Genomic DNA, 12133 nt, shown 5'->3' on the forward strand with positions numbered 1-12133 from the left:
AGCCTCGAGCCACCCCGTCAGAAACATCTCTTTTCAGTTTAATCTAAATCCTTCAAATGGAGCCTCAAGCTAATTTCATCCCATTCCATTTTCAAATAATTTGGAACACAGTTGTTTACCATCTGGATTATAGGATTACATAATGTTGCAGTGTTATGGCGAGCGGTAAATGAAATAATTCATGTAAAACACAGAGCTCAGAATGTAGCACATCATAATAGCCCTTCATAGTTATTATCACCATCATTACACGCTCTAAGACTCCTGCAGTCACAAGCACATGAATGCAACCTAAAATAATTTAAGAAAATAAAGGGATATAGAGAATGTAATTAGAAAGGAAGTAAATGTAGGCAGTGGCCTTCAGGTACCACTGGATCTAGGACTCAAGTCTTGTTCACAGGGCTCCTTTTTCCCTCCCTTCTCTTCTGTTTCTCTGACAAGCTTTATGAAATATAGAGAACAGGATATCAACTACCAGACTCAGCTCAAATAGGCCTAGAAGAGGTTCCCCATTCCTCAATCCATTTATCAAAAATTTACTGAATGCCAAGCAAGTGTCAAGCAGAGTTCTAGAAGCTAAGAATAGAGCAGTGTCCCAGACAAAACATTTCTGCCCTTGTGGAACTTCCCTTCTAATAGAAAGAGAGGAACTGGCAGGAGAGATAAAAGGATGTAGAGAAAGTTCCCTCCATAACGTAAGGTCACACCTTACACCCAAAATTAAGGTAAATGCTTAGCTTTTTCTTCTCAAAGCCAAGAAAACCCACCCCTTTCAAAACTCCTTTCCTCTTGCCAAATGGGCAGAATCTCAAAAATCAGGCCTTCAAATAGATAAGCGTGTGTAGATGTTGAGCGCGTTTGGTTTATTTCTGCTGTGGGATCTTTGCATGCGTGTTTCTAGGATGCCCCTAGAGCTATAAGGACATAATCTGGGTCTACGTTTGAGTCCCTTTTCTTTTCACAGTACTTTCCTAGGACATAGAGGACTTCCTTCCACCTTCATGGCTTCCTTTGAAAGTCCTTAGTAAAACGTTGCAAATAACCGTTTGTTAGTCATTTAGAGAGCATTCCTCTGAGTGAGTTCAATTCCATTTCTCCGTGTTAACCGTTGTTAACTGTAAAAACAAAGGCCTGGAGACCCAGGATTTCTGAGAGCCCTAGAAAGTGTGGCTTAACTTTCGAAATGTTCATCCTCTGCCTCTCTTGGGAGCCCACAGTGAAGAAGCTTTCCTAGAGCACGCCAGGCTGCACTCTTAGGATAAAATTCCACTTTTCACGAAACTGAAACTACCCTGAATCAAGCTGCTTTCACCTGAAAAAAAATCTTGATTTCCCAGGGCTAGTCCAGATCTGTTCTACAAGCAGGCTGACTAAATTAACAATGCACACAGTTCTATTTAAATTTGGCACTGGCCTAACAGATCTGTGCTACCACATGAATCCATTCATGAACAATGTAGGGACCAACTCCCAGTAAATTCAAGGTTGCTCAAGTGTGCTTGGGGGCTGGGGGAAAGGGAGGAGTTGGTGGTTGTAACATCCATTTTATTTTTCAAGTAATATTACAAGTTATTTGCCCCACTCCTGTTTTCTCAATTTGGTCTGCTTTTCAGTCTCCTTATCCCTTCCACTTTAGTTAGTTATCTCTTGTCAGGGCAGTAATTTATTTTTTTTAATCCAGATATAATGGACAAATGGGCCATCTGGCTCAGTCAAATCCCATCGTTAAAACTGATCTTGGAATTAAACAAAAACGGATTTTTTAATCGAAAAGCTCATCAGCCCCAAGCCCTCCACCTTGCATTTGTTCAGCTGGGCTTTTTTGTTTGTTTGTTTGCGGGGTGGGGGTGCGGTAGGTTGCCGGGGTGTTCACCTCGGACTGCGCCTTTCCTAGTTTGCTAAGACCAAAGCACACTTGAGTCTGGCGCCCGCCAGTCTCTTGGGAGTTATGAAGAACCCTGGCGCAGGGACCCCTTCTAGGGATCAGTCCATATCTGGCATGAACACACTTGCTTCCACCGCCCTCCCCCCTCCCCCGACCCCCGCCCCGGCCCACTCCAACCCCCTAAAAAAAGTGGGGGGGGGGTCTGGCTCCGGTATATATATATATATATATATATATATTTTTTTTTTTTTTTTCATTTTTAAAGCTTAAAATCCTTATCTTTGCATTCCAGCTGGAAGGTCGGCCCCAAACCTTCTTTCCTGTCTTCTCCTTTTCGGATTGGGCACTATCCTTGATGCCGCCTCCTGAGTTAGGAAAGGGATAGAACTTTCCCAGGGAGGTGCGGCGTGTCCCCACAGTGCCTTCCCGGTTCCTTCCCCCAAACAGAGATCCTGGTGGCACCGGAGGGAAAGTGTCATTTCCCTACACTCCCGCCCACTTCAGCCCCCAAACGCGGCCAAGGACAGAAGGCCACTTTTGGGTTTATTTTGTAGACGTTTAAAAGCCGCTGCACTTAGCCCGGCGGGAGCCCTCTTGGCCCTGGCCCAAAGAAAGCTACAAGAGGTCGGGGAGCTCAGTGGGTCCCGGCGGCCGCGACAAGTGGGGTCTTCAAGGGAGAGACCTCTCCTTCCCTGGCTGGGCGTGCCCCCTGAACCCCCGCCCCACTCCGCCACCCCGTTAGGGGCTGGACACACGCACACACAGCGGGTGGGAATGGGTGAGCCTCGGGCGTGCACCCCGCTCCGCCGCGTCCCTCTCCCGGGAGGGGAGGTGGCGGCGAGGCCGCGGGGTGTGGGGGGGACGGTGAGAGGGATGCCGGCCGCCGCTCCGATTGGCTGCGCCGCCGCCCCCTCCCCGCGCCGCGCGCCCCCCGCAGTGCGCCCAGCCCGCTCCCGCCGGCAGCCTCGGAGCCGCTTCCAGGCGGGAGGACGCGCAGGGGCGGGACCGTGTCCCCGCCCCGCATCCGACCCCGCGCAAGGGGATAAAACCCGGGCGGCGGCGCGCGGGAACCCCGGGTCCTGCTGGCTCCCGAGCGCCGGGAGGCGGGGCCGGGACCGACCCGCTGCCGGCGCCCCCGCCCCTCGGACCCCGCTCCGGGAGTGGGTCGCCCCGCGCCGGGACACGCGACGGCCAGGGCGGCGAGCCGGTACCTTGAGCCGAGCAATGAAGAGAGCCCAGGAGAACCCTCCGGAGCCGGCCGAGACGTTTCCTGCGCCCGGGGTGGCTGCCGCCGCCGCGGCTGCTTGAAACTCCCCAAAGTTGAGAGCCAGCGAGAGGCTGCCGCCCGCCGGGAGCAGGAGGGAAAGGAACTCGGAAAAGGCAGGAGGGACGGACAGAGACAGACAGACTCACAGACCTTCAGAAGACACCACCGTCGGCGGCCTATCCCCAGAGCCGGTGAGGCTTTTCAGCTCTGTGAGTTGTTTTCTGGAGGGGTGGCTTCCTATGCATTTCCGTTTGTTTGTAGGATGCGTTTGTGTATTTTTGTGTCTGTTGCAGGGAGTTTAAAAAACGACGCAGCCTGCACGTTAGAAAAAAATACTGACTTTCTGATGTTGAGACGGTTGTATTGATAGACTGCGACCGTCAGTGTCTGTAAGCAGGAGTCCCCCAGGAAAAGAAATTGCATTTAACAGTAAAAACCACCAAAGTAGGCTCCCCCAGTGTGACATACAACCTGCATTTCAAAGTTATTGAAAAGAAAGCAAGATATGACTCTTAAGGGTTAACTGGTGGTAGTTAACTTTGCTTTCTCCACCCCCCCCCCCCAAATATTGATTGTTTACCAGGTTCACTGGTGGGAGGCTGAGCTGGTGGAAAGACGCCAGGAAGAGACTTGGAGGCGACCATAATGTCTTTACGTTTACACACGCTGCCCACCCCGCCTGGAGTTGTCAGACCGGGCTGCAGGGAGCTGCTGTGTTTGTTGGTGATCACGGTGACCGTGAGCCGTGGTGCCTCCGGGGTGTGCCCCACTGCTTGCATCTGTGCCACGGACATCGTGAGCTGCACCAACAAAAACCTGTCCAAGGTGCCTGGGAACCTTTTCAGACTGATTAAGAGGCTGGATCTGAGCTATAACAGAATCGGGCTCCTGGATGCGGAGTGGATTCCAGTATCATTTGTTAAGCTGAACACCCTCATTATTCGTCATAACAACATCACCAGCATAGCCACAGGCAGTTTTTCCACAACTCCAAATCTGAAGTGTCTTGACTTATCGTCCAACAAGCTGAAGACCCTGAAAAGTGCAGTGTTCCAAGAGTTAAAGGTTCTGGAAGTTCTCCTGCTTTACAACAATCACATTTCCTATCTGGATCCCTCAGCTTTTGGAGGACTCTCCCAGTTGCAAAAACTCTACTTAAGTGGAAACTTTCTTACGCAGTTCCCCATGGATTTGTATGTTGGAAGGTTCAAGCTGGCAGAACTGATGTTTCTAGATGTTTCTTATAACCAAATCCCCTCCCTGCCAATGCACCACATTAATTTAGTACCAGGAAAACAGCTGAGAGGCATCTACCTTCATGGAAACCCATTTGTCTGTGACTGTTCCCTTTATTCATTGCTGATCTTTTGGTATCGCAGACACTTTAGCTCAGTGATGGATTTTAAGAATGATTATACCTGTCGCCTGTGGTCTGACTCCAAGCACTCCCAGCAGGTGCTTCTGCTCCAGGATAGCTTTCTGAATTGCTCGGACAGCATCATCAATGGCTCCTTCCGTGCACTTGGCTTTATTCATGAAGCTCAAGTCGGGGAAAGGCTGATTGTCCCCTGTGACAGCAAGACAGGCAATGCAAATACAGATTTCATTTGGGTCCGTCCGGATAACAGGCTGCTGGAGCCCGATAAAGAGCTGGAGAACTTTCACGTGTTTCGCAATGGAAGTCTGGTCATAGAAAGTCCTCGCTTTGAGGACGCTGGAGTCTATTCCTGTATTGCCATGAACAGGCAGCGCCTCTTAAACGAGACGGTGGATGTCACCATCAACGTAAGCAATTTCACCGTAAACAAATCCCATGCCCATGAGGCATTTAACACAGCATTCACCACCCTCGCAGCCTGCGTGGCCAGTATCGTTTTGGTACTTTTGTACCTCTATCTGACGCCGTGTCCTTGCAAGTGTAAAACCAAGAGACAAAAAAATTCTCTCAACCAAAGCAATGCCCATGCGTCTATTCTCAACCCCGGCCCTGCCAGCGACACCCCCGCTGATGAACGGAAGGCAGGGGCTGGGAAAAGAGTGGTGTTTTTGGAACCCCTGAAGGATACCGCTGCAGGGCAGAATGGCAAAGTCAGGCTCTTTCCCAGTGAACCGGTCATAGCCGAGGGCATCCTGAAGCCCACGAGGGTGAAATCCGACTCCGATTCGGTCAATTCCGTGTTTTCAGACACACCCTTTGTGGCGTCCGCTTAATTTTGTGCCTGTCTGTGTAGGCTGTAGTCATTTAATCACTCCGTACTTAACTTCCAGTGCAGTTTGCAGAATAAACAGGAGGACAGAAATGGTGTTGTTTTGTGTTTTGAAATGCAACCAAATGGCCTCTTTAACTGCTTACTAGGAAATGTAGTGAGGGGTACTTCGGTTCCTCAGTGTGCCAGAAAAAGATGGGGTTGTTTTCCAAAGTTTAAGTTCTAGATAACAGTCTCTTAGTCTTTAGCGCGGCTGACCATTTCAAAGCTGGTCTGGAGGTGAACTTGTCTTTTTGTCCAGGATTCTTGAAAGAAATAATAAATTTCATGAATGCATATTCCTTAAAAAGAGACTTTACTAACTTCTTAGGGCCAAAGTTATTTTAAAGAAAAGCATCAGTGTCCTATTTTATTTTTTTAAAAGATGCAGAAGGAAGAACCAAGCGGCACTTACAAAGCACAAAAGTAAAGTTAGGTTTGGGAATAATTCAGCTAATTTCATCATCTTAGACTGTAAGAAACAGAATACACTGATACAATTTGCTGGACATCCCAAATGGTGTTAGATAAATAGTGCAATAAAGGTACATTTGTTTGACTGTCTTCTTTTCCATTCTGTACATTTCTTATCTTTGCACAAAAGATCTTATTGAAAGTTGAAAGTTATCATCATTTGTTGCCATAAATATGTAGGTGTCAATACCAAAATGTCTGAGTAACTTCTTAAACCTTTGTTCTAGCTGATGTTTGTTCATAGGCTCGTTTATATGTAAACCAAATTATATGAACTACTCAATAGATCTTACTGTATTGTGCTCTGAGCATTTGAATTAATATAAATATATGTATTCTGTGATTTGATGTTCTGTTTTATTTGGCTATTTAAAAACATAAATCTCAGATGTTTTATGTGATCAGATTTTTCTGCTCTGTCGAAAGCACCCTTTCTAGCAAGTATCTCTTCAGATTTTTTTGGAGTTACAGCATGGAGTTCATCTTGTCAGAGCAAAGCTCTAAAGTGTTCTCTCCAATTTATGCCTTTATATTACGCTTTGCTCTGATATCATTATGTACTTCAGCCCCTATCCTGCAGCACACTGAGGGCCCAAGAGACCTCCTCCTTGTTCCCGACTCTGCTGTGAGGTGATCGAGTACTCCTTCTAGACCTAGGCTGCCTCAGCTATAAAATGAAGATCACAGGCAAGGGATGTTTAGGTTCCTGCCCATGCCAGAAGTGATGATGTCTGGGTGGCCTTGGCCCCATCACAGACTTGTACGGACTCTCGGAAACTGTCCCACCTACCGATGGACTCCAGGAGTGGGGTCAGGATAGACTAGCTTAGTGCTGCATAGCCCGAAGGGACATTTTGGACCGTCAAGTCCATCTCCTTCTCTTTCTCAGGGACAAATGAAGCCCAGAGAAAATTGCGGGTTATGTAAGACCACACAGTGAATTAGTGACCAGGATGGAAGGAGAGCTCAGGTATGGGATTCTTCCTGGCAAAGACAAGGGAGTCCAAGAATGGTGGGAGTAGAGAAAGAGCCAAAGAATGAGACAAAAGAGTGGTCAGAAAGTGGCAAAGGGGAATGAGGGCTGTGTTGTCGCTGGGGCTGAGAGAGAAGACGATTTGCAAAAGCTGAAAATGGGCAACAGTGACAAAGACTCAGAGAAGGAGATGACGAGGGAAGACTGACACACTGGTGGTTTGGGGGCAACAGTGAACATTTGGTGACAGCTCTTTAAGTGCCAAGCCAGGCTCCCAGTAGCAGACACCGGTCACCAGGGGGCTGAGGAGTGAGTGAGTGAGTGGCCCGGTTCTGTACCCCGACAGAATAAGATGCAGAGACACTGCTCGGTAGCATCGAAAATTCTTTGTGGTGTGGTGTGTAAAAATTGCAGCTTCTGCCTTTAAAACATAGACCTCACCAATTAGATAAGATCCTTTAGACCCAAAGCTGTTACAGGCAAACGTTTTATTCCTGTTCCTGCCATTTAATTAATTAGGAAGAATTTTGTGATATGTATGATGTTGAAGTCCTCACTCTTCATGCTTGGAGAAACTCACTCAAAGATACTGTGATTTGTTGAGCTTCACACAGCTAGTCTGGACACAAGGAAAAACTCTGGAACCACCAGTGCTCTCCGGCAATGGGCAGGGCTGCCTCCAGGGGCCATGATTACCTTGACTTTGAGCGGGCCAAAGAACAGGACCATACACTACTGGCAGGGAAGTTTCAGAGAGGGTGTCTGAATTGTACATTTTCTGGACAGGATCTCAAGGGTCCTTCAGCCCTCAAAACCCTTGATCCTAGGAAACGACTGTTGCTTTTGGCAGAATAACATGGACAGTGCTTGGAGGAGGGAGTTTGTGGAGCTTGATCCTGGCTGGTGCTCGTACATTTCAGGTAAATGACAAGCTGAGCTGAGATCCACATTAACTATGCATAATCACCATGAAAACGAGCAAACAAAATCCTGAATACTGAAAAGCAAATCTGTGTTTTGAACAAAAGTAAGATGGCGTGGTGGTGAAAGCATGGAACTAAATGTTAGAATGTGGAATTCTAAGTTTTTAGGTATATCTTTTTTTTTTTTTTTGGTAGCAGCCTGATCACATGTATTTCAAATATAGAAACAGAACTAATTTGTATCTTAAATTTGTCCCACTCAAAAATTTTATATAATTTCCCTTCCAAGTAATAATCTGAATTATGTAACTAGGTTATTCTTTTAAAATAGTTAGTATTTTTTATTATAGAGTTGTGAGAGAAGTGGATGCACATTGGAGAAATCAAGCAAAGACCAAAGATGTGAAATTTTCCTGGACTCAGAGTATTTTTTCACTAAAATTAGATGATACTAGTCTTATGGCAGTGGACTCTGTAGATAATCATTAGTTAAATTTCTTAACTACACTTTTTCTTAAGATTTATAATCTGAGGGGTACCTGGGTCCCCAGTTGGTTAATGATCTGCCTTCGGCTCAGATCATGATCCCTGGATCCTGGAATGGCAGGGGCGGGGTAGGGGGGGTGGAGTCCCTTCTCAGTGAGGAATCTACTTCTCCCTTTCCCTCTGCCCCTCTCCCTGCCTCGTGCTATCTTGTGTGCATGCGCTCTCTCAAATAAATAAATAAATTCTTTAAATAAAAGATTTATAATCTAAAAGAATGACCTAAGACATATTCTTATTTAGAATCAACTTCTGCATTATTCCTCATTTTTGGCCTAAAGAGATGTAAATATATTTATTTTTGGCTTTAATATCATGAATTATTTGCCCAGAAAAAAAAAAAAAGTGGTTTTAAATTTTTTTTTTATTTTTCCGAATAAACATTTTCCTAGATGCTTATCACAAGGGATGTAGGTGAAACTTATGGAGGTGGGAACCAGAGACAGGAAGATACATTGTCAGTCCGGTTTCTAAAAAGACACCTGATTTGGGATTATCCTGCTAAGCACTGTTGAAACAGGAACCAGCCTAGCAGAGCCTGGGTGGCTCAGTTGGTTAAGTGGCTGCCTTTGGCTCCGGTCATGATCCCGGGGTCCTGGGATCAAGTCCAACATCAGGTTCCTGCTTCTCCCTCTTCCTCTGCCACTCCCCCTGCTTGTGCTCTTGCTCTCTGTCAAATAAGTAAGCAATATTTTCTAAAAAAAAACAAAACAGGAAACAGCCTAAACATCCTCTAACATCACTGGCTTTTCCTTTGCCATAACTGCTGCTTGATTACCCTTTTGGGATATCATCTAGGGTTTACCAAGTGATTTAGTAACAGGTCGGACACCAGGCTTATTGATAGAATCACAGGGAAAAGGTAGATAAACAATAGTTTTTAGCAGATATCCTCTACACACTCCCCAACCAGAGATTCTGACTGAGGACGTTTGGGGTAAGGCCCTCCCATCTTATTTTTTTTTTTTTTTAAAGATTTTATTTATTTATTTATCAGAGAGAGAGAGGGAGAGAGAGCAAGCACAGGCAGACAGAATGTCAGGCAGAGGCAGAGGGAGAAGCAGGCTCCCCGCCGAGCAAGGAGCCCGATGCGGGACTCGATCCCAGGACGCTAGGATCATGACCTGAGCCGAAGGCAGCTGCTTAACCAACTGAGCCACTCAGGCGTCCCCCTCCCATCTTATTTTTAAGACCTTTCTTCATAATTCTGATTCTTCCTGTTCTGATTAAATAAATCCTAAACTGGAACCATAGCAAATATTGTGGTCAGGGCTGTGTCAAAACAGACTGTTATTATTCACTAATGGATTTATTAATAAAAGGAATTTTAGAGCTCTCTTTTAAAAAAATTCTAAAGTGTTAGAGAAACAAAGGAGTTGATTCTCTGATATTAAATGAAATCGAGAGTAAATTGTTAGCTGTGATTTATGATTTATATTTTTCCAAATTATAAAAATATAGAATAATTACTTTGAGAGGACTCCATCTCTGATTCTCTCATTTTTAAACTATTTTTGGTTTGAAAGCAGCTATAGCAGATCTGGTCTGTAACAATAAACTTTGGAGCTTTCAGATTTGATTATATCATAGTAAAGGGAAGGCATGTTTGCGTGTAGATATCATCTACGAAAAACAAACTCCCTTGTTTTTTCAATATAATAGAATACTAGTTTTTAAAGAGAACATTAAGATTCTTCTCATGGTTCTCTCATGACTTCCTGCCCAAGAGCCAACCCCCAAAGCCCTATTTTTATATTTTATAATAAGACAGTTAGTGTGGAAAGATGATGGTTACTTTGCCCTTGCAAGCATTATTGCATAGTAATATATTAAGAAGTAGAACAAAATACTCATATAATAACATCCTGAATAATTTAGAGGACTCTGTAAAGGGTCATTGTTGCTTGTGGATAGATTCCAGAGAGGAGATCCCTTCTATAGTGAGGACCAGAGCAGAGTTTGGAAACACACGGACTCCTTGTAAATTATTTTATATATATAGATCTATATTTATTTTTTTTTTTTTTTTTTTTTTTTTTTTTTTAAAGATTTTATTTATTTATTTGACAGAGAGAGATCACAAGTAGGCAGAGAGGCAGGCAGAGAGGCAGGCAGAGAGGGGGGGGGGAAGCAGGCTCCCTGCTGAGCAGAAAGCCTGACATGGGGCTTGATCCCAGGACCCTGGGATCATGACCTGAGCCGAAAGCAGAGGCTTTAACCCACTGAGCCACCCAGGCGCCCCTAGATCTATATTTAGATCTGTATATATATCTGCTAAGTGCCAGGCACTTATATGTATACTGGATCTATGTGTGTGTGCGTGTGTGTGCGTGCGTGTGCGTGCATGCGTGTGTGTGTGTGTGTGTGTGTGTGTGTGTGGTTTAATTTTTTAACTCCCTGCTAAGTGCCAGGCCCACTGTGAGAGGTGGTGGTATTATCATTCCTTATCACAGAAACCCTCCAAGATGGGCAATATCCCATCCTGTCACAGATAGGAAAAAGAGGCTCAAAAGGGAAAAATAATTTACCCGGATAGATAATTTTCCCCGATAACTCAGCTAATCAGCCATTTTACCATGAGAGTCATTTGAAAGAAGTCTCCACACAGCGGTCTTACAGGTGTTTTACCACATAGAAAGAGTTTGGAAAGCCCGGGTCGTGAGTAAACTTTCTATAAACATAAAAGTGAATGGATTAGTGTGCACAGCAAATCTGGGAGAAGAGGAATAGAAGGTCAGGGAATCAGAAGTCATTCAAATATAATAAAGGTAGGGATTTTTTTTTTTTTTCCCCCTGTAAAACACGATTCACCACAAGTAGCAAAATTGGAAATCTATAGGTTTAACAGACAAGCCCTCCAGTCTACTGACTCTTTTCAGTCTGGCTGCCCTTCATGCCTGAAATCGGTTAATATGAAAAAAAAAAAAAAAAAAAGGAAAATATCTGTTTGATCATTATAAATGACATATTCAAGATATTTAAATGAATAAATGAGTCAATTAAATTTTTTTAAATTAAAAATGACCCAAGTTTATAGAGTAAATAGTTCTATTGGAGAGGCTATCTGAGAGTTTGTTTTAAATTTCCAGAAGATGGGGAGCCTGGGTGGCTCAGTGGGATAAAGCCTCTGCCTTCAGCTCAGGTCATGGTCTCAGGGTCCTGGGATTGAGCCCCCCATGGGGCTCACTGGTCAGCAGGGAGCTTACTGCCCACCCCCCGGCCTACTTGTGATCTCTTTCTCTCTCTGTCAAATAAATAAAATATTTAAAAAACAAGTAAATTTCTGGGACGCCTGGGTGGCTCAGTTGGTTAAGTGGCTGCCTTTGGCTCGGGTCATGATCCCAGCGTCCTGGGATCAAGTCCCACATCGGGCTCCTTCCTCAGCGGGGAGCCTGCTTCTCCCTCTGCCTCTGCCTGCCATTCTGTCTGCCTGTGCTCTCTCTCCCTCTCTCTCTCTGGCAAATAAATAAATAAAATCTTAAAAAAAAACAAACAAGTAAATATCTGAAAGAGTGGTAGGGACAACTCAGACAAGCCGGGGGGTACTTTTCAACTAAATTTTAAAATCACATTTCTCAAAATAATTTTAAAATTATTTCCCAAGACAGCGTCAGTAGCTGGTCTGATTAAACATCTCTATTAGGTAATATGTCAACAGAGCATCAAATATATTCTCAGAGAATTTTGCAATGTCTATAGAATCAAATATAATGAGATCAAGGATCAAATCCTTGGTGATGAACAGCCGGTTGGTGCCAACAGATGATTGAGCATTGCTGGATAGTGTGGAAACCATAAGTGATATCTGATTAACTACTC

The 12133-nt window shown here is 44.8% G+C and overlaps 1 protein-coding gene across 4 annotated transcripts; it reads left to right on the forward strand.

Moving 5' to 3' along the window:
* The first annotated feature begins 3218 nt into the window (after positions 1 to 3218).
* AMIGO2 (adhesion molecule with Ig like domain 2) lies at positions 3219 to 6432 on the forward strand. 4 transcript variants are annotated; one of them, XM_047743267.1, is made up of 2 exons: positions 3219 to 3346; positions 3739 to 6432. In XM_047743267.1, exon 2 carries the CDS (start codon positions 3801 to 3803, stop codon positions 5364 to 5366), a length of 1566 nt encoding a protein of 521 aa, XP_047599223.1. In that variant the 5' UTR covers positions 3219 to 3346; positions 3739 to 3800; the 3' UTR covers positions 5367 to 6432. The 4 variants fall into 4 exon arrangements, with proteins under 4 accessions (XP_047599223.1, XP_047599225.1, XP_047599224.1 ...); XM_047743269.1 differs by having other exon boundaries at positions 3229 to 3346; positions 3727 to 6432; XM_047743268.1 differs by having other exon boundaries at positions 3247 to 3364.
* Positions 6433 to 12133: the final 5701 nt, after the last annotated feature.

This window comes from Lutra lutra, chromosome 8 (genome assembly GCF_902655055.1).
Source record: "Lutra lutra chromosome 8, mLutLut1.2, whole genome shotgun sequence".
In the NCBI taxonomy this organism is placed as follows: domain Eukaryota; kingdom Metazoa; phylum Chordata; class Mammalia; order Carnivora; family Mustelidae; genus Lutra; species Lutra lutra.